The sequence below is a fragment of the Poecile atricapillus genome, chromosome 2 (assembly GCF_030490865.1).
Source record: "Poecile atricapillus isolate bPoeAtr1 chromosome 2, bPoeAtr1.hap1, whole genome shotgun sequence".
In the NCBI taxonomy this organism is placed as follows: Eukaryota; Metazoa; Chordata; class Aves; order Passeriformes; family Paridae; genus Poecile; species Poecile atricapillus.
The window spans coordinates 43,711,591-43,739,190 of record NC_081250.1 but is presented as its reverse complement, the minus strand read 5'-3'; the positions used below and the strand labels follow the sequence as shown (position 1 = coordinate 43,739,190).

Sequence of the window (27,600 nt, the reverse complement as noted above, 5' to 3'; positions counted from 1 at the left end):
GAATAAACAAGCTTGCTCTTCTTTGCATTAAGAAGCAGCTAGAACTGTTTGTCTCACATTGTCAGAAAACATTTTTACCATTGTTTGGATGCAACGGTAAAAGGGCCTGCATTTCAAAATCTAACTACAGCTTTCCTGGTGAACTATGGTGACTTAAGAAGCACAGAAATTTGGACCTGCTGAGAAGAGAAAAGGCGTTTACAGTGAGAATTCTGAAACTTAGATTCTTGTTGGAAGGAAAAGCGATCCTTATTATTATTTTGATTCATTTTTAGCTTGTGGAGTGGCAGTTTTCTGCTTATGCTGTAAGGAATATACTTTTCATAAGTTTAGCATCCATTTTAAAAGCCTGATCTGAGGAAAGGAAGCCAGAATGGTGAAATTTTCTGTATCTCAGCTGCTACTCTAGTTCTCTTTTAAATGACCTGTGGGCAATAAGACTGTTGGCAAAAGGTCCTACCCACTGTGAGAAAACAAAAAAATAAGAAATCCTAGTTCTTCAAGAAAAAGCATGTCCACTGTTTTCAGAAGTTAGTTGCATCTGATAGTTCTGATCTCACTTGTGTAGTTAGAATGTAAGCTGTTTTTGCAATAGCAATATTAGAAAATTTAACTAGCAAAGGATTGCCCAACATGTTCTGCATGTTTTAATGAGCATGCAGCTCTGATTTTTTTATTTTTTATTGCCATTTTGTTGTTCATGTCAAGAACAGCATCTACTTACAGATTTCCCAGGAGAACAGACTTTATATGATCAGATCAGAATATACAATCAAAGTAACATAACAAAAGGAAGGTGTTTAAAAAGCTATTTGAAACCAAAAATTATTTTTCTTCCAAAATTAACACTTGGCTTTGCTGTCTTTTTGGAAAGAATATCTGAAAGCTTTGTTGGGTCAACCAGTTGTTGCTAGGTCTTCATGGTAGCCAACTTGGCTGTTTATAAGCCCCTTTTAGGTCTAGATTCACAGTCCAAATTTTCCTTAAGTCTCATCTTCCTTCTATGTAGAGACGGGATATCTGTGCATGTAAAAGAGAAAAGAAGAAGAAAGACATTTCTTAGGTAAGTAATCAGGCATTATCCTAATTCTTGTGGCTTCTGAGGTCTGTTGGTGTAAAATGATTCATTACTTCTTAAATAAAATAAAGTCTAAGGACAGTGGAATGACTCCTTCTTTTAGGAGTCATTTGAAACATTGCTTCTGTCACCAGTTCTGTAAGTTCTTGTCTCATTCTTCAAAAGAGGGCAACACTCCTTCAGAGGTATTTTCCACTTTTGCTGTAAATCTAGGCTATAGCTCTTCAAAGCACTCTCCCTATAATTACACAGTTGAATTAATTCTGACAATGTCCCTTTGGAAAGGATAGCTCTTGAAAAATTCCACTGGTTTCATATTTCACTTGTGTTTTACCAGGTGATAAAGTAAAGCAAATACTCATGAAGAATAAGTCCCTGCTTTCTATAATTTTTGTTTGTAGTATTAAGGAATGTTTTGCTTTGATAGAGATCAGGAAACTCAGTTGCTCATGCTGATGGAATTTAATGAGAAATGTTGCACCACAGTCATGTCACAGTGTGGAGAGAATTCTTTCATAAAGTGAACCACACTGAAGATATTGGAGGGAACACCTAAAGGTAGGACAAAAAGACAGATGCATTTTTAGCATATGGCATTCTCTGAAAACCTGGCAAACCTGTTAATAGTACCTCTACCACTAAGCAGTTCAGACTAAATGGAGGGGAGTTAACACATTTGCTCCCGTTTTGACAGCATTAGGAAAAGTCTGTTGAAACGTTGAGTCAATCCATGCTGAAATTCTCCTGAGCAGCAAAAAGAGCACAGGCAGAGCTCACAGTTTAACCTCCCTCCCAAATATGCTGAGCTTTATTAATTTCCTATGTTTCACCCTCTGGTCATTGAGATGTGGAGGAACTTAACTCTGATTTAAATCACCCTCAAATACTGTGCAACCTTTAATAACAATACTTGCCTGTATTTCCCTGTAGTGAGGACATAAATCCTCTCCAAAAAACTTCAATTAAGCTTTTCATAGAAAAATCTGTATGTTTTGCAAACTGGAGTCTCCCTGTAGAAGAGTTATTTCTATAAACTGTCCTTTTGAGCTCAGTCACACTCCTGGATTTTATTTTTTAAAAAAATCATATCTATGGTCTTCATAAAATGCTCTCATGCATGTATAATCAAATTAATAACATATGCATTAGCAAATAAAAATAGTTGAGATGATTTTTGACAGAGTTGGAAACAGCTGAAATCAGGGATTTTGCAGCTGTCTGTGTCAAGTGTAATTGTGACCTGTAAACTCTTTGCACCACTCTTTTCCTTAATTTAGCTTCCTGGTGTTAAAAGTCATCTGTTCCAGGCTGTCTGCATTCATTGAGAATTGGTAGTGCACAGCGGTTTGCCACAAGGCAGTCTGTCAGCGTGCTGCACTGTGCAGCCTGTGGATCAGTGTGCCTTGGCCTTTTCCCAAGTGCCACCCATGCACAGCAGAGAGTTTAAAACTGCCTGCAGGTAAAGTGAAATTAATGTTTTCTAAATTAGTACAAAAAATTAGGATATGGCCCCAATAGGTCTGTTCTGAGCCAGGATAAAATCGTAGAAGATGTCAAATTTTGATATGACAGTATAGGCAACATTTTTATTGGAGTATCAGGTTTGGTTGTAACCTCTCTTGTGGTCCATATGTGTTTTCAGCACTCAGGATTGCTAATGAAAGCAGTAATGCTGGACTTGGTGTAAAATGGCTGAACGTCATCTAACTTCTACATCAGCAAAATTTGAGGATTGAAACAAAGTACAGCCTTTGTGTAAAGGCTAAATATTTGTGTCTTTCTTATTGTAAAATTTTGATATATGATAGATTTTTTCATTTATTTATCTGATCAGTTACAGTTTGCTTTGTGAAGGAGGGGGATTTATTTCCAAAAATCTTAGATTATTAAGCACCACAGTATAAACATGATGTTTTTATCATTATCTTCCATGACTGCATTAGTAGTGTGGCTGGAAAAAAACTTCATCAGAAGCAACCTCTCCCTTCCTCTGCCAAATTACCTTTTGCAATTAAATGTGGTAATTTCCTGAAATATTTCCAGAGAATTTGTGAGCAATGACTATAGAGAAGAAATTTATTTAGTGAATCATTAGTTGCTAATTTTTCATTTATTCTGGCCAGACTATCTCCACTCTGTTAATGGATTCAAGATATTTAACAGGAAATTATTTTCAACCAGATGAGTTGGCTGGTCTGCATTCTTATAATCTCCAACGATTCAAATTCTTCTTGAGATCAGTGATTCAGAAAGCCATATGGGATTTTTTTAATGTTGGGTACAATATTTGAACATTAGAAAACTGAGGTTTCTTAGCTTTTCATTTCCCTAAGCAACATAGAGCTAGATAAAAGATAGACAGTGCCATCCTGTTCCCTCATTCTGCAAAACTAAATATTGTAAGTGGTCAAAAAGGAAATTTAAACATTCTTATATGGTGATATAAACAACCTACGAGGGAATGAGTTAGTATCCCAATGTGTGTCTGTATACGTTTGACATGCTGTAAGTACCAATCTTGTGTACTATTCAATATTCAGCTGTTTTGATCTCTGAATGCCTGCTAAAATCAAGAGAAAGCATAATTGTTGACTGTTGTTAATCAGCTTGGACAAATACTCTGCAGTTATTCTCTGCAGAGAAGAACAGGTGACTGTTTTAAGTCAGTGCATTTACATGTACTTCTTCAGTAACTGAAGAGATTTTTGACTATACTAAATCAAAACAAAAAAACCCCACATGAAAAACAGTACCCTAAAGTCAGATCAGCCTTGGTTTCATTTCACCAGAAAGTTGGTCTGGAATAGACAAGTGTATTGATGGAGCAGAAATGACAGCCATGGGTACAATTCTCTTTTCCTGGATCTGTGTATTCTTCATTTCAGAGCAGACCCTTATGAAAATGATGGTCACTTCAAATGAGCTGTTTGCTCAAGATGTAATCCTGGCTTTACTTTTGGGTAGATGTGCCCGAAGCCCTTAGCTTACCTCTTTTGATGTCCTACATTCTACATTCTCTTGTCCAGTAGTGTACGAGGATGGGAGAGACCAGATGAGTAAATCTCTCTAGGGGACAGCGAAATTTGCAGCCAGGGAGAGTGAGGGGGTGAGGCTCCCTCAAAGAATTATTCCTGTAGTACATTTCTATGGTGTATTGCCTGTTTCAAAATTCAGAAGGGTCAAAATAAAGTTAGATATGCAAAATCACACATGCTTCAGTTATCATACTTGGGGACAAACTTTTAGCCAGAGTATTTGTCTGGTTGCTAATGTGCTTATGATTTACTAATATAATTAGTACTCTGAAGAGAGCTTTTTAAGCTTTTAAGGGGGTCAACACCAATTTGTGTGTAGTTTGCTGTCTTTGCTAAGGAGTTAAATAGATAAAAAGGATAGAGAAAAGCCTTTCATAACTGTAATATATATATGTGTGTGTGTGTGTATGTGTGTGTATGTGATTTTCAGGCTTATTCTGCTACTGACTAATATACTGAGTACAATTACAAATGTAAAATCAGTGTGCAATATTTTCCTGAATAGTAACCCTCACATATCCAGTCGTGGGTATCAGAAAATTCCTTTTTAGAAAAAGTACATATTAGCAGTATATCTTGCAGATACTTGCCCATTTTTTTCCTGGTAAAGTTCAAAAAAATGGCAGGCACTGTGAGGAGGCAATTTCCCATTGAAGACATTGAGTGCCATCTGTAAGGCAGCAATGGTAGCTGCATGCTGTGAACAGAGGAAACCTTTAATTACAGGGCTATTGAAAATGATAGCATGAAGCTAATATTTAACAATATCTCCTACACATTGTCTGTCCACTCAACATTAACATTACTTGTGTGGCCTCATTAATACTTGCCCTCTGCACTGTTGAACAAATATTGTCCCTTTATGGTTATATAAACTGAAGTGCTGCATGTATAAAGTGTATATGTATATGTAAATATTTAAGAAGTCTTAGTCACTTGCAGCTCTTACAAAATTAATAAGAGCTGTTAAAACTTCTTTTAAGAAGAACTAGTGGTTTTGCCTGCTAAGTAAACAGTATTTGAGATCAGATCAGTAAGCTCTTTAGCTGATATATACCCAATAGGTCATGATACAACAGCAGTTTAGAAAGAGCAGCTTTTTAGTGAGAGCAATCCAAAAATTTCCTCCTCCAATGACAGCATTGGCACATTCTAAGCAAAAACATAACATCACAATTGAGTAACTGCCTTTATAAGGCCGTCTAAAATAACTGTAACTTAATTTTTTCTCTTTTTTTTCCCATTTGCACTTGAAAAAGATGCAGGAAGAAGGAGATTTTGTTTTAAATTAACTTTGTGATCCAGATTTAATAAAACATGAGTCATGGTTTTTCCAGTTCCCTGCTCAATCAAAACATTATTACAATGAAAAAAACATGACATGAAGTGGAAAATGGAATGCTTCAGGTTCCGAAGTAGTATCTGTTAAAAATTTTTAAAAACCTGAAGATATTTAAGGTTAACCAAATAAAAAATGCTTGTAGCTGTATTTCATGAAGGAAATGAAATTTCATGGTTTTCACTGCATTTAATAACTGCAGAAAGGAAACACAAGAGAAACAGAAAGCACTCACCGTGGAATATATAACCATTTTTTGATGATACGAAGGCTTTCTGGCATCTAAGATATGCTTTAGAATAGTTTTTAAAAGAATACCTGAAGGAAAATGGGGAAGCAGTGACAATGAAAGAGATGCTTGTGTTAACATCTGTATTGATTGTTGCCATTTTAGCAATCTGTCACTAAATGGACCAGATTTATTCAATTGACTTAATTGGTAATTTGTGCAGAGTGCCCTGATTAATAGTGACAGTATCTTTCAAATACGAAGTGGACCTATTTTACTTCTGTGTAAAATGTTTTGGGGATCCCTAATAGCCTCAACAGCTTAAAACAGTGCATTGACCCTTACTTTGTGCCAGCAGAACAGTGCAAGAAGAGCACAGTAATGAATACTACCCAATTGTGTGTGTAGCTTGATTGATTTCCTGCTTTCCAGAGAAAAAAGAAAGAGCATATCCTCTGGACTCTGGGGCTTTATAAATTCTGTGGTTGTCTATTAATATTAACCGCTGAAAATTTGTAAGACAAACTACTTGATTTAAATCAATGGCTGCGCTAGTATGTTAATATAAGGTTGACATGTCAACAAATTAAAATCCTAAAAGTAGAACTGTACCAGCTAGGAAATTAAGCAGAATTAGTCTTTAGCTCCTGGCACATTTTTAATAGCAATTGTTAGTAAAGCAAAGGCAGAGGTTTGAACTTTGTGCCAAGTTTTGCAAGTTGGTGTTTGAAAAATGCAATAAATTGATTCATGCTTATATGTTTATTTGTCTTCCTAGCTCACAGATCCTGCCTGCACACTGCCCATATAAAACAAAAAGGAGGCTCAAAAGATGACAGTGGATGAATGGAGGAGAATGGTTGATTAAAAAAGTATATTTTCAAATTTCAGCCACTGTTTTCTGAGCAGAATAAGAAGCAGCAGTTTAGTAATCTCATTTTAGGACTCTCAATAGTGGAATATGAAGACTTTTAGGCAGCAGTCACCATTATAGACATAACTACAAATATTTTTTTAAGTTACACATGGAGGTTTACACTAAGTTAAGACTTAATTCAATTCAACGAGGATCTGTATATTATATCGAATTTCTTATAGAGTGTAATCTAAATGATATCTCAATTGTAATGTTAGATTTGAATATACATGATTTATATGCTCACCATCTCCCTCCCCATTAATCAAAATCTTTCAGTGCTGCCCACCAATATCCCCATAACGACATCTTTCACCCTTCTGCTATGGAATAAGCAGCAGTGTTTATCATATACCCTTTCTTCTTTCCCATCCTACTTTTCATTTTAAATGGGGTAAGAATTCAGCTTACCTCCCTGCAAACGTGATTTTTGTCTTTGTTTGTGGAACCCGAATTCCGCCTGCAGTAACAATTCTGACAGCTTCATCAGCTTGGTCCTGACACCATGAGTGGCCCAAACAGGTAAAGTGTAATTGTTGGTGTCCTACAGTGAAGAAAGAAAACATGGTGATTTTCTTACTGATTCCTACTGCTGTTATTTATTCTGACACAAAATACTTCTCAGAACAAATTCTGGATGTTTCACTCCAGTAACATTTTCTCATTGTAATAATATGGTGACTATTTTGCTTTTAGACAGTTGTAGCATTCCTATTTATAGCACTATAGTGCTTAAAAGAAATTTGAGGGGCAGTGTTCAACAAGAAGAGGAAATATAATACTAAAAATTTTGCAAAAAGCAACTGGCATTTTTATGTTGTCAGGTGAAAAAAATAATTCTATGACTTTTTCAGTCATGTTCTGGGATATACTTTTACAAGGAAACAAATCCTACATAAACATCAGGATTTTAAGGGCTGGTAGTTCTCAGGTGTAAGAGATCAAATAGAAGTATGTATAGCTGTAGTATACTACAAGTATGATGTATAAGGATGAGATATAAATTAAATTCATACCTATTATGGTCTATTGGATACTGTCACAGTCCTCAAGCTAATGTGGAACGGATTAGTGTTTCCTTGGGGATGCATCCCAAGGTATATTAGCGATCACAACTGTGAAAAGGGAAGATATACACAACACTCCTGGTTTGCACTACCCTGAATTCCTGTTTAAACAAGGTTGGTAACTTTCCTTTAGTGTAATGTAACCTTTGGACTGAGATCACCAAAAGGAGTGTTCTTGTAACAAGCCAGCTCAAAGGAAAATGTCAACTACTTTAAGGATTTGTTTAAACAAGAAAACAATAGAACAAGCTAGGCTCATGATCACAAACCAGCTCAGATCACAATGTTATCCATTTCTCTTTTAATAAATGTGATTTACGTCTTGAGGAAGGAATTGGCTGGTTGCATGCTATTTAAGACAGTTTGTAGGCAAACAAACACCTCAGTCTCCAAGTTACGTGAGAGTCATATAACACTTAGCTGAAAGTAACAAATACAGAGAGATGTGTGCTACTTTAGTTTCATGAATTGTATTAAAAAGCTGTGTAAGGACGCTCTCTCTGCATGCTTGAAAAATGAGAGCGGCTTTTATGGCAAATGTCTTAATTGATACCCTCAGAGTCCTCAGTCAGTACTATCAAAGACTAAAGCTCATCAAATTTAACACTAGAAGGAGAAACACTTTTTTTTTTTTTTTTTTCTTCAATTCCAGCATTTAACTAAATTCTTGATGGGAGCTGTGGATTTTGCGTATGTGTCTGGTGACACAGGTTCTTGGTATGATTTAACTACTGAAAGTTGTGGTCCTGCATTTGGAAAACATGGAAGGGTGACCTCACTGAAATTACAGTGAGATGTCCCAACATGTTAACATTTCACTTAATGCCCTGGCTAGCATTCTATTCAAGTCTGCTTTGATCAAAGTTGGACTTTTGCAAAAACTGCAGGAATGAAGGTAAACTCATTAGCATCACACCCTGTAAAATATTACATGTTGCTTCTGAAATCCACCTTAAAACTCCCTCACTAATATCCCAGTACTGATGACCAATCATTGATATTGAAGTTTATAAATAGTTATGCATGAAAGTGTAGCAAAAGCTGCCTTCAAAAATAACTTTTTAACTCAAAACTCTTCAATTTTCAGTTGTGTCGGCTCAGGTAAGTCTAGACCGTGAAGTGGGACTTCTTCCCAAATTAAGAGCAGTCAGGATTTTTTTCAAATCATGACATTTCCCAGACTCTGGAACCCAGATAGCCATGCCAGTTTGGCACCACAATACTCCTTCTGTTATAAAATCTATGCTTTTTTGTGATATGCCTGGTACCTTTGCTTAGAACAAGCTTCCAAACTTGCATAAATAGCTGTTTCTGTCATTCCAATGGCTGCTTAATTCCTGAATATACTCTGTGCACTACTGGCCATGTACAAATAATGACTTCTCTTGCTTATACAATTTGCATAAAATCTTCATGGAAGGATGCTTATGTCTCTTTGCCAGCAACATATTTTTATCCATGTGTATCTCTTAGTGGGGTCTGGAGGAATTACAAGACAATTTTATCCAAAGGTATGCTTTTGCCTAGTTCTCCATATGCAGTCACTGGCTGGATTTTGAATATGAAAGTCCATTAGTTTGTGTTCCTTATAGTGGTGGATGACCCATAGCAGCCTCACATATAGAGTGTTTACAGGATTTTCAGTTGTAAGTTTGATGTTACTTGAGGGTTTCTGGGAAAGAAGCTGAAAATAGTCTATGTTTAAAAAAAATTTGAAGCACAGATCTGCAATCTTTTTATAACTTAACAATAAAAAATAAACAAAGTAAAAATACCAGGTTGAAGGAAGGAATTTCTATTGGACTCAAAGATCTTAAGGGTCTTTTCCAACCTAAATGATTCTATGATTCTATTTACCTCATATTGTAAAGTGTCAGAGAGCTTCCAAATCCTCTCAGTAGTCAACATCTTCAATGGGTATCCTGTATGAGTGGCTAAAAACTTCAGAAATTGCTGGAATACAAAAACCACCAAAGTTGTAGTATTGAGGGCCTTTTTACATGATTTCTACACGCTGCCATACTAGTACATAAGAATTTTTAGAAAGAAGTCAATCTCTGCACTTTGCACTTAAGCAATGAGCCATTGCCTAGATGTGAGAGAATTTGGCCTATTCATTTAGACAAGGTTGGTGATGTTAGTTCAAATTTGAAGTATGATGATTGTTTATGCTTGGTGGAAATATTTAGAAGGAAGTAGAGGGAACATATATATATATGAAGAAGTCTGGCAGAAATTCAAAAAGTGCTTAAAGGAAGTATGATAAACATAATTATTCCGATAATGGTAGTCAGGAGAAGGAGCTGTATGATGTAAATTTGATAAAATGGGAAATGTGATTTACTTGCATGTAATACCCAGATGCAGAGCCACAGATGGATGATTGAAGTCAGGGGTGAAAGATAATAGAAAAACAGGTGAGGTTCATAGAGTCCTTTTGAATACATGTGTGAAGAAGAAGGTTGCAGTAGAATAAATATAATTATATAGTCGTGCAAAGGTTTTGATGGTGGAGAAAGAAAGGAAAGGATACCATATGAAGACAAGCAAAAAACATAAGAGAACACCTAAATTAAGATTTTAGGTGGGAAACATGAGTAGGTACTTGAGGAAAACACTGAGACTGTTAAAGAAATGCTGGGGAATTGAGCTGATAAAATGAATCTGAACTCACAGACTTATATAGGCAGAGATGTCAGAGGAGTTACTTTACATGGGGGTAAACAGAGAGAGGTATTGGAATAATTTGAGACACACTGTCACTGATTTTATCTGAAGGGTTTTCTTTTGCTTAGTCTCCTGGAAACTAAATTTTTGCAAGTAGGTCAATAATTTATCTTTTCTATGACTTGCCATTTTAAATTGTTGGTAGTAACCCAGTCCAGCTGGATCTGTAATGTTGTAATTGTTTTTTGGGTATGTTGTCCACACCCACTGTGAAGATTAGAGATATGAAAGGAGCATATTAACTGCTAGTTTTTAATCCTATGTGTCAGATGATGTTGAAGAAGTGATACACTTTAACTGGATTTCCAGAACTGAAAATACTTCACCTTGTAGTGCTTGAATTGCCTTTGGAAATCCCTTGTAGCAAAGGTTTCTCTCAGAAGCTCCTTGTATTTTGGGCAGTGTGAGAAAGGTAGGTACAGCAGCTGGAAAGAAAATTGCAAAATTCTAGTTAGGCAAGGTGCATCTTGTTCTGCAATTCAATATACCCTTACATGATTGCTGTTCTGATTGGCTGCACTAGTTAGGACAAGCTGAAAAATAATTTGGGAATGTAGTTTCAAGGATATTCATCTTCAGGACTCTAGGAGTCAGAGTGATGACTAAATACAAAATCATCTTTAAATGTTCAGAGGAGTAATAGCTGCAGCAGTTCAAAGTTAAAGGATTCATTTACACAAGATGAAATTTGTCCTTTGACAGAAGACTGAGACAAGCCCTCATGAACTCCTTTGTTCTTAGCTTCTCCAGGGATGATTTCATTCCTTGTATTCAGTCTTTCTTTAAACACACCATCACATTTTTACAACAAATTACCAAGCAGCAGCTGTACTGCAATAGGAGTCTCTGTGCATACTCAGCTGCATTGAGTCTATTTAACATAGCTTCATTTAGTTCAGCTAAATTGTAGAAACTTGCAACTTTCTGTAACTTGGTTTTGTCTTTCATTAATTTAAGATATATGAATGTTAAAGGTTACATATGACTGGAATAACTTAAGAATTTGTTATTTCATCTATATGTATTTATATATGTAAGCTAAATTGTGTTCTTGTTTTCTGTTAAATTTAAAGCAAAAGTTAAAAATTGACACTGAGATATTATTAGTGCTTTTCTCTAATGTGTTTTTTTGTCCTTTTCCCAGTAATGTAGCTCCATCCATATAGTTCCAAAGTTAAAAGAACTTTGAAAAGAACTTGAGAGTTTTGAAGGGATAATTAGCTTGCAATGCTTCACAGCAGTTCTTCAATCTTTTTAGAAATACAATCTATGTATTTTACAAGACAGGAAGGTATCTGTGAATTATAGCCATAGGTTCATGAACAGGCATAACTTCACCAATGGGCACTTGTTTTGTGTTGTAGGATACTTGTGGTCTCAGGTTTAGCCTGTATATGTAGTAAGGATGAATAAAGTTAAAACACAAATAGTTCAAAAAAGTATGAAAATTGTGCATATGTTCATGACTTTATGGTTTGTTTGAATAGACTTACTTGGTCCCCTAGATGTGAATGAGGTGCAGCACCTGCTCGCTGAGTTTGCCATCTGTGTTGATACTGACCAGGTATTCTCGACTGTCTGCTGAGATATCCCCACCTGTGACAGTGCCAGAAGCAGCTCCTGACTCTGTGCCTGGCTGTGTGTGTGAAGAGGAAGACATGTCTTCATAACTTCCATCTTCATGATCTCATCACCCCGAGGTGAGAACCATTGCTCCATGACCTATCTAATGTGATTCCTTTGTCATCACAGACTGTGTTGAGTAGACTTCTAAAGCCCACACAATTTATCTTGCATCACATGTGCAAACCTGCTCTCGCAAACCAGGACTTACACTGCACACTCCTGATCTTCCTAACATTTTATTATAGATTTTCCACACACAGGAGATTCCAGCTCCAGTCAGCTGCACAGCTTTCCCCTCTAGGACAAGTAAATGCAGGCTACAGAGCTGCTATTCACAGGATTCCTTACAACTCCAAAGTGAGGAGCTGAGGAAGGGAGATGAATAACTACATTGCCCTATGAACCCATGCTTAAAGCTCTGAGTCCACCTTCTTTTTCCCTTTTACTTTTTTTACCAGTCCTTGTACTGCATGCACTGACCAGCAAAGTGCATGAAAAAGAATCCTGTAACTCAATTCTCACCATAATGTAAGTCCCAGAATTATTATCTTGTGTTTTATGTTGGCTGTGGACTAAAAAATACTGAAGCACTAGTGAGATTAAGTATGTTTTCTCACAAAAAGAAAATAATTTTTGCATTAAATTTAGGATTAATCTACTTCTACAGTGATTTACTCACCTTATAAATTAACTCTTTTTCTCTATACCCAGTACTACCATTTTTCTTCCTCTTTTGTTAAGATCCTGTCTCTGACACATAAATCCATTCCTGTGGAAATCTTGCCAATAGTTCTATTCAGCTTATTAGGCATTTCTTCATAATTTTTGTAACAAAGTACTTTTCATTGCCTTTACCATGAACTTTTTGCTGCACCTTCATCTCATATCCTATGTACTTTCCATACGATTAAGGGAAAGCAGACATCCCTAGTTTATACTCACATTATCATGTGACAGCGGCACTGTGTGAACTGGAATTGGCTGCCAAAGGATTCTGGGGTTCCAAATCTGACTCTGTGTTGGTGGATACAGTCCAGCAAGACTTGCCTGAGCGCTCATAAGTGTGTGATCACAGTCAGTGCTTTGAACATAAATCTGAAGGAAAAAAAAAAAAAAAAAAAAAAGAAACATTTTGGAAGGTAATGTCTTCCATTAGGTTTACTTTATTGTCTTCATGGTAGGAAAAAAGGGGCTGGTACTGGGGAAGTTGTCATTAAAATGGAGTGGCATGAAGAAGGACTATGAGAAAGAAGGAAGAGGGAGAAAGACTGCAGCTGGAATTCAATTTTGCTGGGCAACTGAGCTGCAGCATGGTAACAATTATCTTAGGAATCTTAGTAGGGAGCAGGAGATTGACTCTATTTGACCCTATAGGCTTTGGGACATCATATGAGCACTGAAAAGCTGGAACCTGAATGAAAACTGAGTTGTATCTGCATTCCATGTGGAAGTGTAGCATTGGAGGTATTTGAAATAGATGCTCTCCCATACAGCAGTAAGGGAGCTGAAACTGATGTGCAGCCTAAAAAGCCCTTCATGTGGTTTTCAGTTAACCATCAGGATAAAAGCTGAACCACAGTTTCAGGGATACTTTGGAATTACATTTACTTCACTTGGTAATAAATTTTCTCCATCTGCACCAGGTTTAGACTCTTATGCATCCAGGAAGTCCCATTAACAACCATGAAAAACATCTTCCTGCCCAGATCCAGTACTTGCCTCACACTGCTTGTAAACAACGCTCAGGAAATGAGAGTATCTCCTCCGCATGTACTGGCCAAGCTCATACTGTTGTTGTATGCCAAGCTGTAGAAGTAAGACAAGAGCGTAAGAGGCTAAAGAAATGTGCTATGCATCCATTCTTACAACCAAAAAAGAGTGCAGTAATACTTGACATTATTTTAATAAAGATCTTTTTCCTTTTCAAAGCGAAGTAGGAAAGAAGAATGAGAAAAAGGTAGTAAAGTTGCTGGATGTGTGGTATTAGATAATGTTAGATATGACTCCTGGTGGAAGCAGTTTTCTGTTTTGCTCTATGGAAAGCTATGTGTATGTTTATCGGAGCTAGTGAGACTTAAAGCAGGCATAGAGATGTTCCAACACCATCTGTCTATTTTCTACTCTAGTGCTGTCTCAGAGCTGATTAACTGGGAGTGCAGATAGGACAGCCACCTGTCCATGAAGACACATCCAGAATATGAATCCCATAGAGTATCACCAGTGATTCCTTATGGAGGCTACAGTTTTAGCCTGGGCAAGATCTCATTTTTCAGAATAGAAGACTTGAAGTAAAAGTCTTCCAAGACATTTTGCTGCACTAGTTAATTATTATCAACAGTCTGAAACATTTGATTTTTGATTCTTGCTTATGTTCCCAACTTTCAGTCACTGAAACTTGTTACACTTTTGAATAACATTCACCACCACAGATCTTATTCACAGTTTAATAATAATCCATAAAATGGAATCAAGTCACTTTATCTCTGTCTTAAATTAAACTGATGACAATTCTCTACTCTCAAAGCAAAATAGGTTTTCTATTCCCAACATTTTAGTAGCTCTTAGCTGAACATCTTTCAGCTTACCTACATAATTTTGTGAACACATGACATATGAATCACAGAATCATGGAATCAGCTAGGTTGAAAATGACCTCTGAGATCATTGAGTTTGACCTATTATTTAATGCTACCACGTGAACTGGACTATGGCACTAAGTACCATTTCCAGTCTTTCCTTAAACACCCCTAGGGGTGGTGACTCCAACACAATCACACACAATGTCCCTGTAATAGTCTCTATATTGCCATCTTTTTACTAGTACCTGGTTCCACTTTGCTCATGTAATCATTATTGTACAGTGGGATCTCAAGTACAGTGATTATTCATTGCTTCCTAAAGCAATTTTCTAAGTCATGGTATCAGAGGATAATTCAGCCTGAAAGGGGCCTCAGGAAGTTTCTAGTCCAACCTCCTGCTCAAAGCCAAGTCAGCTATGAGGTCAGACCAACTGTGTGTACATGTGATCACCCCTTTCTTTTTCTAGGATTGTGCATACAGTTTCTTAGGGTATATGTGTGGTTTAGGCTTCTGTCCCAACTTGCCTAATATGCATGTTGTTAAGTCCTGACACCTAGGTCTTGTAGTCTTCCATACCCCGGAGCAAGCTGGCATGGATTGCTGAATTTGCATAGCGTTTATATGGAATGATTGAGTCACAGCTGAGCTGGGAAGCTGGTCTGCTACTCCTCTTTCTTCAAGGGAGTTGACATGAGCAGAAACAAGCCTGATTTTGCTTTGGAGATCAGTTTTGCCTCCTGTGCAAAACAGTGGGGAAAAGGAACCCGTCAGGCAGTTTGTTCTATTCTGATTTTGATGGAGACCTGGCAAGCTCCCCTAGGAGAGAGACCCACTGGACATAAGGTCTGTCTCCCTAACAAAGAGACACACCTCACAGTCTGCCTCCACGTGCACTGTAGTCATTTATCTGGGACAATCAGATTTCTGGCCCTTCTAAACTACTTCAGGGAGACTGCCTGATTCTGAGTACTGGGCAAATAACCAGCCCAGCTTTTTTCCATCCAAATAACATCTTGGACAAAAAGGAAGCGCAAGCACCCAGACACAGTGGGTCCTTCTGGTGGGAGGGGAGTAGAACTGAGGTTAAAACCACTCAGTGCCCAAGTATTGCCCTGCAGACTGATAGTACACTTCACCCTTGGCTCCATTTGTAAGAGGTGGCCGCTAATAGAAGTTACTGTTAAGGCAAGCACAGTATCTGTCAGACACAGTATCTCTGGTTGCTTCAGCTGCTTCTAGTTACTACCAACAGCTGATTCCACAAATGCCTGCACGAAAATAGCTGAGTTTGAAATCAGATTTCTTGGGCATTGCATGAAAGAAGTTACTGCTAAGATGGATCTTAACAGTTCATGAGTTAGGAAGCACCTTTATTCAGCAAAGATTGAGGGACAGTTGTGTCTGTAAGCACTTCCATCACCTTCTGCTACTGATGGTTAAAGCTTCCTCTATATTCATAGGTGAACTGAGGTGGTCACCAGTGCCTGGCTCCTCCCAGAAGACCCTAGTCTGTGATCAAAAAGCTCAACATATGCTGACACTGGACCAGAACAGACTGGCTTACCTTTATTTAAATTTAGTGAGTGCTGTTGCTGTGTTTTCCTAGTAAGTTCTTTGGCTGTCCTTAAGTGGCAACTTACTAAGGGCTTTATCCAGGTGAAAGCAAAGTTCCAGCCCCCAGATATCAACACACCATCTTCCAGTATTTCAATTCTTGGCCCAGGTAAACAAACTCACCTTGGTAAGTTGGCCATATCCCTGTTGTCTTGCAATTTCTCTGTTCTTATCAGTTGGAAAAAACTCCTGTGGGGTATGATCACCATGGCGAAATACCTGATAAAATAAATGAAATTGCTTTTATGTTACTGGTATTTTTTGTGGTAATTGGAACTAATCAGTGTAGTCACAAGGAATATGCAATGACAGTGAGTACTGTATCTGACAGATGCTAAGTGTATTAATGGTGCTTGCCTTAAGTCTAGATAGCTACATTTCCTATTTAATCTATTTAGACAAATAGAATTGGTTCTTTCCTTGTTGTTTGAGAATAAATTAGCTCAAGTAAATTTTTGCAAGTTATAAAAACTAAAGGATACCCTATTATATTTTAAAGAGGTTTAGGTATTTTAGGAGGTATAAACCATAATATTAAATAAACAGAAAATCAGAATCATGTAAGTAATTTTGCAGAAATATTTGAACATTAGTATTTTGGTATGACTGATTTGGAATTCAGAAAGATGAAACCTAAACTCAAGATAAGAGTTCTGTCGCTGACTGCTGTGAAGTTCTCTGACTTGGAAGAAATTTGCCTTAAAAAGTTATATGTTGGCTTTTTCATCACAAGAGGTGACAAAAGTGTTATCTAATATGTAAATAGAGGCTAAATTGTTGTTCTGAAAACATTGAACCTGTTTTGGAATTTCACTTCAGAAAAAAGATGTATTTATAGATATTATATATCTATATATAGATATATCTATACACTATCTATATTACATATGTTCATATATTCTATTAATATATTATATAGCTATATATATTTATAGATATTATACATTATATATATTTAAAGATATATTGGATTTTTTTCATTTGTACTATGAATTCTTTGCTTTGTATGTGTTGCAGCATAATTCCTGTAAATATGTGCTATAAGACTAAAATTTTACCCCCAGATTTATTTTTTTTTAATTATTATTTCTGAATTCAAGCAGGGAGAAATGAAATCAAAAACTGCAGGACAAAAATTATATAAATGATTTATGTGTGTGTGATGTTCAGAATAAGATTCAGGTTTCCTGCAAACAAATGGTGCATCATAATCATTGCAAATAGCATTAGCTTCACAGCGCTGGTTTCTGTGTCGCTTCTTCAATGTCATTGAACACTAGTTTGAGTTTCACATACTGAAATTTACTTTGCATGTTTAGTCCATTGAAACCACTGGAAAAGTGGAAATTCTTCCATGGTAAAGAGGGATTTTGCACAGTTGATATTTAGTTATGAAATCCTCTTTTACATTTTGACATAATCCTGTGTTATTTTTCTCTTAGTGCTATAAAATAAGCATTCTGTAGCCATCCAGAAAGTAAGTTCATTTAGGAGTGTATAAAGAAGACAAAATTATAAAATCTTATTTAAAACTGAGATTTTTTTTTTTTTGCAATAATGAATTTTGAATATGGAGGAAACATTTAAATACTTAAAAAGGTGCCCCCTCCTCCCTACCCAAGAGTACAAGAAGAGTAGCAAGTGATAGTAAATTTCAGTAAGTGAAATTTTGAAGAAATTTTCCATACTTACTAGGGACACAAACTTCAGTTTTCTTTTAGCTGTTGTTTGATGAAGAAAGATGCAGAAAAGACAGAACATGAAACACAGACTCCAAATTCCACAGACCAGCTGCCTTGCTCTCATCCTGAGGGTAGTTTTCAACTATTTTGCACACCAAGGTCCCTGGCTGGATGTGGTGATACAGTAGATATGTGGCTAAGAGAGGTGGAGTCAGTTGTGCGTAGTGAAATCTGAGAGTGGGCTGTGAAGTTGTTGTCTCCTGCCTCTCTCCCCTTCTAGGGATAGTGCTTTTCAGGGAACTCATGAAATGAAAAGTGTATTTCACATTTGTACTCAATTTCTGTGTCCCATGTATAGCATGGAGTGAAATCTCTGAGCCCTCTAACTCCTGCCCCTTGCAAGACAGGTGAATGTAAAGAGAGAGTGGCTGCCTTCTATTATTTAACTAGGATTTAGTATGGGTCAGTCAGCCTTCCCAAATATGAAAATGCTGTGGATATCTTACTGTATGCAAAAGAGCTACTTAAACCATCTGTGTTCCTAGTGCTCACAGTCTTGTCTGAACACTTTGTACTAGAAGGCTAAAAGGAGCAGTGCTAACAAATGTCCTTTTTATAAAGTATCTCTGGATTTTCCCTGGATTTGGCTGTGATTTGTAGGAGGAATAAGCAACAGAAGGTTTTGTTGCAAAGGAAGAGATATAAGCCTAAGTTCATCACAAAAAATATAAAGATATATGAATGAATTTTTGATCTGTTTAGTAGATTGACTCTTTCTATTGGCAAAGCATGTGACGATGTTTTCTAGAACTATGCCCCAGAATTTCGTAGTTAGGTAAATTTTTAATTTTCAAATTTCTCTTGCTGCAAGCACTCTCATTGTTATATATGCATATTTGAAGACTTGTTTTTGTCATTTCACCAGTGTATTTTAAATAAGGAAAAAAATCTAGCTCAGAGACACCATTGTGAGGCAGGATTGAACTTGCAAATTATTGGTCTATGTTCAGTCCCATCCATGTGTTAATGAAGGTCCTGTTAATATGTTAAAATTGAGGGTGATTTCTTAGTCATTAGAATCTTCATTAGAATCTTTTTTTTTTTTTTTTTTTTTTTTTTTTTTTTTTAATTTGGAGGCACCTTGGGGGAGATATGGGTCAACTGATGAAAGCTATTCACACCCTGTACATTTATACCTCAAAAATTTCTCTGAAGAGTCTGTGTTATGCTGTTTCTCGAGAACATGGCGTCAGACAGTACTCCTAAAATACACTGCTCTGCAAGACAAGATTTTTAAATAGACCAGCTCAGAAAAAATAGGCTAGTTCTCAGAATTGCAAGGCTCCATTCAGGTTCTTCATATACTATAGATATGTCTAGGAGGGACTGCAGATCTTCAACAGGAGCAGAAATATTTAATTTTCATCTTTTCAAGAATCCATTGTCTCACACTTTATGTGAGACTTCTGTAACTAGGAAGGTAAAATTACTCTTAAGGATATATACAAAAATTACAAAATATTGGTGTAAAATATTAATGAAATGGGAAAAAAATATTAGTGTTAAACCTGATACTTGCTTCCTTTGATGTGATCTTGATCCTTCTAATTCTGTGAAAAAGACATGTAAAGGGCTGGAATTGTTTTTAAGTACACCATGTTGATTAATTCTGTTCCTGTTGAAGGTCACAGAGGGAGAATGAAATAGTGTGCTGTGCTGTGGTGAGATGTGTGTAAACTACAGCTTTTCCAAAGTCAAGCTAACTGCTTCTTTAATATGCTTGCAGCCTGTGTTAAAGCAACAGCTGAAGGTGGAAGAGGAGAAGATAATAATAAAGGTAATAACTGTACCTCTCTCCCTTCCTTGGGAGTACAAAGGAAGGATATATGAGGTGTAGATCACATGCCTTTATCTTACCAACAAACTTGATGAAATATTTACGGGATCATGATAACCATAATATTACTAAGCAAGTAAAAGTGCTGCTTTGTGTTGTGTTCTGTACTGTGATATCTGAAGACTGTGTTAAGAGATGCTGCTGGATCTTTGACATTGTTGAGGGAATGCAAATATTCATTAACATGTTAAAACGTGTTAAAATTGCTTCATGGTTTAAGTGGTAGTATTGTATTTGAAAGCTTATTAACCCAAAGAACAAAATTTGACCCTCTACCCCCAAATTAAAATATGAAGAACCCTTTCCAGGCTGTGATGCTTACCCACTCCCCCCACTTTCAAGTGCAGAGTTAAATCTGCTTGCTATGTAAACACAGGGTACGATCAGACTTGCAGCTTGAGATGATACTTCTTCATTGACAATGAAGAAGGGTCAGAATTGGTTATAGTGATAAGCATGTTAAAAGAAGACTTCAGTGCAGAATTAGTGTGGGGAGAAGGAGGCAGGTGGAGGAGGATTTCAACCTGCCCACCCTGCCTCCCCTTCTTTCCTCTGCGTGAAATAATTGATGGATTGTTATTTCAGCCTTTGGTGTTGAAGTCATAATTCTGTGGCTTCTGCACAGTTTTGTTGTCCATATCTTCTTCCATGACTTTTCCTCATCTTTTTTTCTCAGCTCCAATCAGATCAAAGCTATATGTGTCAAGAGAGCCCAATGTTTGCTCTGGTGTACAGTGTACCTCTTTGTCTCCTGCTTCCATGCTATGGTTAAAAGATGAAAAGCGATGGTATCATTTCTTCAGCTGAAATAAACTAACAGTCAGAACAACAAAAAAAATCCAACTCCAGGCCACTGGTTTAATAGGTAAATAGATAGGAATCAGCTGCTTTTATTTAGCTAATGCTTAACATAGACTTCTTCAGTCCTTTGTGTTAGAAAAACAATGTCATGTCACCGTGCCTTGCCTCAGGTACGCACTACCCCTGCCTCAACATTAGCTCTGCCCCAATCAGATACACATTTTCTGTTAATGATTTCACTGCTGGCATGCAAGAATACTCATGCAATAATACTCTTTTCTGCACATTTTCAGACTGAGTTAGAAGCATGTCCATCTGCTTTGAGGAGTTGGGTTAAGGCTTGTTATGAGTATGAACACAATGGAGTACCTTTCTCCTGCAAATAAAGGGATGTTCACTGCTAGATGGGGCTCTTTAAGAGCTGTGCATGATGTCCTTGTTGCTGCTGGCAGAATACATCACTTATTGCCCCATATTCTCTAATCCTTCCTTGAATTGCAGCAGAAAAGAGGAGACAGCAGTCAGTGTTGGGACTTGTAAGGAATACAGCTGTGGCTGTTCTCAGTCCATTCAGCGTTCTAGGCAATTGCCTTCTTTTTGGGTTCAAAGCTGCACTCTTGATGTCATCTGAGACAAAGTACTTTTTTTGCATAGTGGCCAGCTTCTTTCCATTACACTGATACACATATAGAGTAACTGTTTAGAAGCTGATGAATTTATTCCAGATATATTTTCCTTTAGGTTTACACAGCTGTTCTTCCACTGATGATGTTCTCAGCACCTTCATCTGGAGTTTTGCTGGACTGTAAAACTTCCTCCTCTCAAGTGTGAGCAGTTTCTCTCCAGTTCTCTATGACTCATCAACTTTGTGGTCATAAAATACACTGACAATTAAAATGCAGTTTAATAGTTTTGTTTTAACATGATTACTATAATATCAGAACAAAGGGGTTTAGCTGGCAGTATTCCACAGATCGGTGTTGCTTGTTTTGGTCTTGGGCCATCAGTGAGTCACAAACCTGAATTTTGTGCAGTGCAAAATTACATTATTCTTTTTTTTCCCCCAAATTCTGTGAACAAATTCAAGTAACCTTGCTTGAGTGTGATGGACGGCTGTATCCCATAACCAGACTGCCACTCCAGGAAAGATGGGTTGTAGCAAATGGCTAGGAGATTGAGGCCTTTGCAACACTGACACTGTCTAGTTATTTAGACTTGCCAATGGGTTGTATGGACCAACAGGATCATGTTGTTTTGACAATGAGAGATGAAATATTACTTGTACTGAAAGAACATTTTCTTCCAGCCAGCCATCGCCACAGCTGTCTAACTTGGGCATAGAGCAGAAGTGTTTCATGCAGGTGCTGACATCAGTCCAAACAACCTTCATGTGTGTAATCAAGCATCAAGCTATTGTCCTTGTGCACCTTAGAATACCTGAGGGGTTTGGGTTGCTGCTTTCTTTAAATTTTAATAACTGTATTTAACTTTGAGATAGGCTACAACAACTATGATTAAAGCAATTGTTCTCCTCAGCTGGAATGATTTCTGATCATGCCCTAGCACAATGCTGCAAGATTTGAAATGCAAATACGTGGGAGGGAAGAAATGTTCTCTCAATAACTTTTTTATTTCTTTTGGAATAAAACCCAAAAAGTCCTCTATAAAAATACCAGCTGAGGTAAAATATAATCCAATAATTTCTCATAAATATTTTATCTTTCTGCTAATCATTGTCATTGACCCCTGTGAGTGATTTACTTTTTGGTACTTAAATCCTGAATTAGTAGTGAAGAATTAATAAATTAGAAGTTCTTTCAGAGCTAATTCCTCCCCCTCCTACTTTCTGTTCTGTTCCTGTACTGTTACCATCTTTCAGGATCTTTAGATTCTTGGAGTTTTTAGTTATATTTGCACTTCTTCAATTGAATCAGAAAAGCTTTTTATGCTAGGACATAGGCATGCTTTCATAGCACATTTCAAATCTTTTTCAATCAGACGTTTTCTTGAGAGGCTGGTGATTTATTTAAATATTGCCACAAAAGTTTTCTGAATGAACCTGTCAGAACTGTTAAAATGGATGACTATGCTTTTATGTCACTACACTGTGTGTATTAATACTGACTAGACTGTCTGGTGGTGGTGTGTTTCCAAGGTCTCCTTGGCATTTCCAAGGAAATTTGCATTGCCTGTCAATATGGCTGTTAGAAACAAACTGTATGTTTTGCCTTCCATTTCTCTCACCTTAAATCAAACTAAAATAATTATTACCTATCAGGATAATAGAAATTTTCAAACTTTCCTTTAATTTAGAAGTATCTCAATCGACCTCAACAAAGTACCTTGAGTAATGTCCCATTTTCTTGCATATTTTAATCTTGTGTTTTCCATATTTGTATTCACAGACATATCCATAAAGAGCACAAAAGGCATAAAATTGCCTTTTGCAGAAATATGGGACAAACTATCCAGAGGGCAGTTGCTAAAATGGAGAACAAACAAAATGGTACTGGCAATCACCCTGTTGCTTTGTTTTGGGATAGGGAAGAGGGAGTAAGTTGTATGTTGTATGTTGGAGTGGTAATAGCTTCAGAGATCCAATTTTTTAGATAAAGAAATGCCAGAAAAATGAAAATGCAGCTAAAATCATGCAGGGAATTGACTAAGGCCTTTCTGAACTGCTGCCACTACTGAGACAGATTAATATTACCTTCATATACTGATAATTCCTGGAAACAACCAAGCTACCCACTAGCAACATAGTTCATAATTATAATGTGCGTTTAGTTTTACAAAGTGTGGGTTTATTGGTTCGATTTATAACATGTTGAGCTTTCCAAGGATTTGGAAAAAGCCCTACACAAAGTACAGAATCCTTTGATTTTTTAACCCAAAGTAACTGGATAACTGTAGTACAATCCAGGATATTCCAATGGCATAACAGATTTGGCCTTGGGTAGAAGGTATTTGATTAGGTGAGAGCAAAAGTGGGTATGTAACTTTAATGCTTCAGGTAAAGGGAAAAAATGCTACCCAAAGGAATCCTGAATTTAAAAGATATAGTTAGGTTCATGTTTTGATTTACATCAGTAGAAGGAAGATGGTAGCCCACAAAACAAGCTTCCTTTTGATTTAGTTTGCCAAGCAGGAGAGATTTGGTCAATATTCTACATGTGATTCTTCACATGTTTTCCACACACACTACATAGTGAATAATTCATAATATATTTGCAGTTAAATTGTGAATCTTTTCTGCTTGGATGAGAGTATTGCCTAAATTTAAAGCAAACAATGAGTATAATAAAATAGAATGAAATGTGAGTTTATTTTAGTGCAAGCCAAAGAAAAACTGTATATCTAAACATACATGAGAACCAAGAAATAGTACAATAGCTTGAAGAATATTTGCCTTTATCTACAGGCACCTCAGATAAATATTTTGCAAAAGCATATTGCCATCTAGTGTTAAACTCTCTTCTGTTCATTGTATGTTGGGCTGCTGTAGGTGCAGTAGGTCCCTGATGGACACTTTCATGAGAATCACTGGAAATCCCATAATGTGTTGAGAAATGCAGAAAAGCATTACTGCAATCAGACATCAAGAATACAAGGCCGCATTTCCAAAATTTATTTAAAAATTAATTTCAATAATTTTTCACTCCTATATTCAGGGTTGCTGGCAATATATGAGTACTCACCAGAAGTTAAGAGTTTAAGTCAGTGTCTTCTTTCAAAACTATGAGTAGTGGTGAAAAATATTGCAGTTATTTTTATATACTTATATTATTAACTCTTAAATAATTTTCTCTTTGTGTATTTTCATCTGTATTGTTGTAGGCATTTGGCAAGAGAGAGAGGCTTTTTGGATTAATTTTATTTAATGTGAAAGAGAAATGCTGTATGTTTTATTATTGATGCTATTCAAATATGACATAGCTTTCACATCACTCCATGTTTTATTTTTTATTTGAACTCATTTGATTAATGGTAATGACTTTCAGATAGCAAGCTGAAGATAAGAACTTTATCAGCTGGCTGGAAACGCTTCCTTTTAAAAAGAACTTTTACCTCCATGACATCCTGCTTTATAGTTGTATAAAACTTTGCTGTACTTTGGTGATTGAAGCTGTAATTTTCTATTTGTATGATGTTTAAAAAAAGCGTTTTCATCTAGAAACATGTCAAGAAAGCTCCAGTATATCCAGCAACACTGCCTTCTCTGTTAAGACATTTTTTTCAGCTGATGAGAGGAAACAGTTTTCAACCATTCAGACCAATTTATTTTCATGGAACCATTTGCCAAAAGTTCGAGTAGGCAAAGAAAAGGAAAAGGGAGAAGAGTATTGTACATTTCACCATCTGCTCACCTTGGAAAGGTAAAAGTAAATATGGAGTTCTAATAATTTCCTAACTATGTATGTATGTATAATTAACTACTGGACTGCTAATACAGCTGGGTTCTTTTCATCCTGAGAATGAGGAATGAAGAAGCATCCTTAACTCTATAGCAGGCATAGTTTCTGTGCTTGCACTTGGACAGAATTGTCCACATCAAATTAGCAGCCTCTCTTGTGCTTGCTATTTTGATTAAACCATTTTAAGGAGCTAGTTTGGTTTCAGGTTAAATTTTGTTTTTGAAAAACCATGGCTGCAATGGATTTTTTTTCTCATATACTACCATATTCTATTTTCTTCTCTTTTTCTTTTGATACATAGCTCTGATCCTTACTTACTCTTTTTCAAGCAACTAACATTTGTTGATTTCATAGATTTCATAGACTTTCACCACCTCCTGTCAATAATGCTCTAAGAAAATTACTTCCAAGATGTTTCTTTACTTTTTTCCCCTTCATTATCACCTTGTGAAGCTACAAATATCCAATCTCCCTCCTGCTGTTTAAATTTTATTTTCCTGGAAACAATATTTCAGAAGTAGTATTGGAAGTCTTGGTATGGCTTTGATTTATCACTAAACTGTTCAAGAAAATCTGTGTTTTATTGAAGTCACTGTATCACACACACCAGGTTTAGATAATAACAAAGACGATCTTAGACATTTGGGTAAATTCAAAGTAAATGCAGTTTGGAAAATAATATATATTATTATATATTACATATTTTATATATATTATTTCCCTTTAAGAAAATGGAAAAAGGAGAGATCTCATTGGCAGAGATCATGCATTTCTAATTGAGTTAGCACCTGTCTCTAAACCCATGAGACAATCACAATGTTCAGGGACATACCTGTGTTTTATAATGGCTCCAGATGTATTCTGTAAAGTGAATGGCATTACTATCTACTACATCAGTGGAATATTGCAGAAGTGTGATGCAAGTATTACAATGTACTTTCAGTGCATTTTGACTTGGCTGTTTTGTGCATTGGATAAATGAATTTCCCCGTTCTTTTTGGTCAGCTGTGGGCAGAGACTGTTGCTGCTTTCCTAAAGGTAGGGTAGGAAAAGGGATGGCCGAACTCCCAGTTCCTATGAGCCATAGACTAAGATTTTCCTATCGCGAAGAGCCAGAAGATACGTATGTCATAGACTTTAGAGCTCTGAGAGTATTTCAGAGGGAAGGGACAATAGCTTCATTCTTAGGGTCACCCATTTTGCTGGGGGAGAAAGTAGAAAAAATATGCAACTCTTTCTCAGCACTCTTTGTGCTAGAAGCTTTGTTGGTTTGTGTCTTCACATAGTCAAATATTTGGACAAATTCACATCCTTTATGTTCATTGCTGTTGATTAAAAGATGAAGTTTTGACCTGGAATGTTGCACTGTGTCTCTCAGTGTGTGTTTCTAATCCCATCTGTGAAACAGCTGTAATGTCTATATTACGTGCTATGAATGCCACACACACACACATGCATCCAAACCATTGGTCTCCAAAAGTTTCAGTGACCTGCCTTGCAAGAAATTGTAAATGGTTTTGCTAGGTTGCATAGAAACATCTGATGATTACTTGCTTCAGATCCTGACATCTCTGATCTGTAAAACATGTTTCTTTCTGCTGGGTTTCTCACTCAGGGAAGATCAGACTGCCTATAATGTTCTCTTTCTGGGTAAACAAATCCAGGTTAGATTTGTGTTGTTCTTGAATTTCAGTGAAAGAGGGGCTGTGCAATATCAAACATGAATCTCTTATTGATGATTACCATGCTCAATACAAAAAATTTCTATTCTTATGTATTTTTTAAGAATCAGAAGTTAATTAACCAATGCATAATTCAGTGAATTGATTTTCAAGTTCTGAAAAACATGCATATTCTGCTGTGCTGCCTTACAGGTATATTTAGGCCTAGAATATCTTCACTGGACACATACAATTATGAAAGCATGTGTATTTCCTGCCCTAAGGAGCAAAAAAATGCAACCCATTAACAAAAAGATCTAGTCTGGTTCATCTGATTTTACCCTTTTGGTCTTTTATGCTCTACATCATTAAATTACATATAGTTGTCTCCTTTTTGCGGTATTAAAAATAATACTGCAAAGTTAACAAACTGTTCATATTTTTAGAATTATTTTCCAGGATTAACATTCAAATAATGAAAAGAAGCGCAAGCAAGCATAGATTTCCTGTCCGTGTTTAAATGACAGAAAATATTCTGTACTAATTTATAAAAAGCTTATATGTAGACCTCAGTGATTAAAGTAATTTGGATAAATTATATAGTTTGCTACTATTTGATCCAAACAGTCTTCTTATTTTCATGCATTTTAGAGTAAAATATTAGGATTTCAGTTTTGTCCATAATATGTGCTGCATATAAATGATGAGGGTTACCCTGGGAGAGAAAATCTTCCTTTGAATTTGCCAGCATAAAATGGAAGTATGTCTAGGGTAAACTTGAAGAGGACAGCAGAAGTAGATACTTGTAGTATAATATGTAACAGTGATTGTTTGATTGAATGTTTTTTATTTCTTACAGGGAGCTGCAGCATAAAAACTGTGTTACAGTGAAGGAAATGGAAATGACTGGTATGAGACAAACTATGAGGGAAG

The 27,600-nt window shown here is 36.4% G+C and overlaps 1 protein-coding gene across 1 annotated transcript; it reads right to left on the bottom strand.

The window, feature by feature from the left end:
* Positions 1–854: 854 nt before the first annotated feature.
* Positions 855–18,017, bottom strand: LOC131576142 (prostatic acid phosphatase-like). The gene is made up of 11 exons (XM_058832519.1): positions 17,904–18,017; positions 16,335–16,430; positions 13,737–13,823; positions 12,960–13,112; positions 10,718–10,816; positions 9,522–9,617; positions 7,009–7,141; positions 5,688–5,770; positions 4,704–4,810; positions 4,067–4,236; positions 855–1,020 (listed from the first exon to the last, which is right to left on the bottom strand). The coding sequence occupies exons 1-10, from the start codon at positions 18,015–18,017 to the stop codon at positions 4,080–4,082; spliced, it is 1,125 nt and encodes a 374-aa protein (XP_058688502.1). The 3' UTR covers positions 855–1,020; positions 4,067–4,079.
* Between the last annotated feature and the right edge of the window lie 9,583 nt (positions 18,018–27,600).

What these genes read in the sequence shown, in the direction of transcription:
- LOC131576142 (XM_058832519.1), bottom strand. Translation starts at nt 18,017, where the DNA reads ATGAGAGCAAGGCAGCTGGTCTGTGGAATTTGGAGTCTGTGTTTCATG. An exon ending in AAAATCACGTTTGCAGGGAG is followed by an intron (nt 5,771 to 7,008) that starts GTAAGCTGAATT and finishes ATTTTCCTTCAG; the next exon opens with GTATTCTTTTAAAAACTATT. An exon ending in AAATGGTTATATATTCCACG is followed by an intron (nt 4,811 to 5,687) that starts GTGAGTGCTTTC and finishes CTCTGTTCACAG; the next exon opens with CATGCAGCTACCATTGCTGC.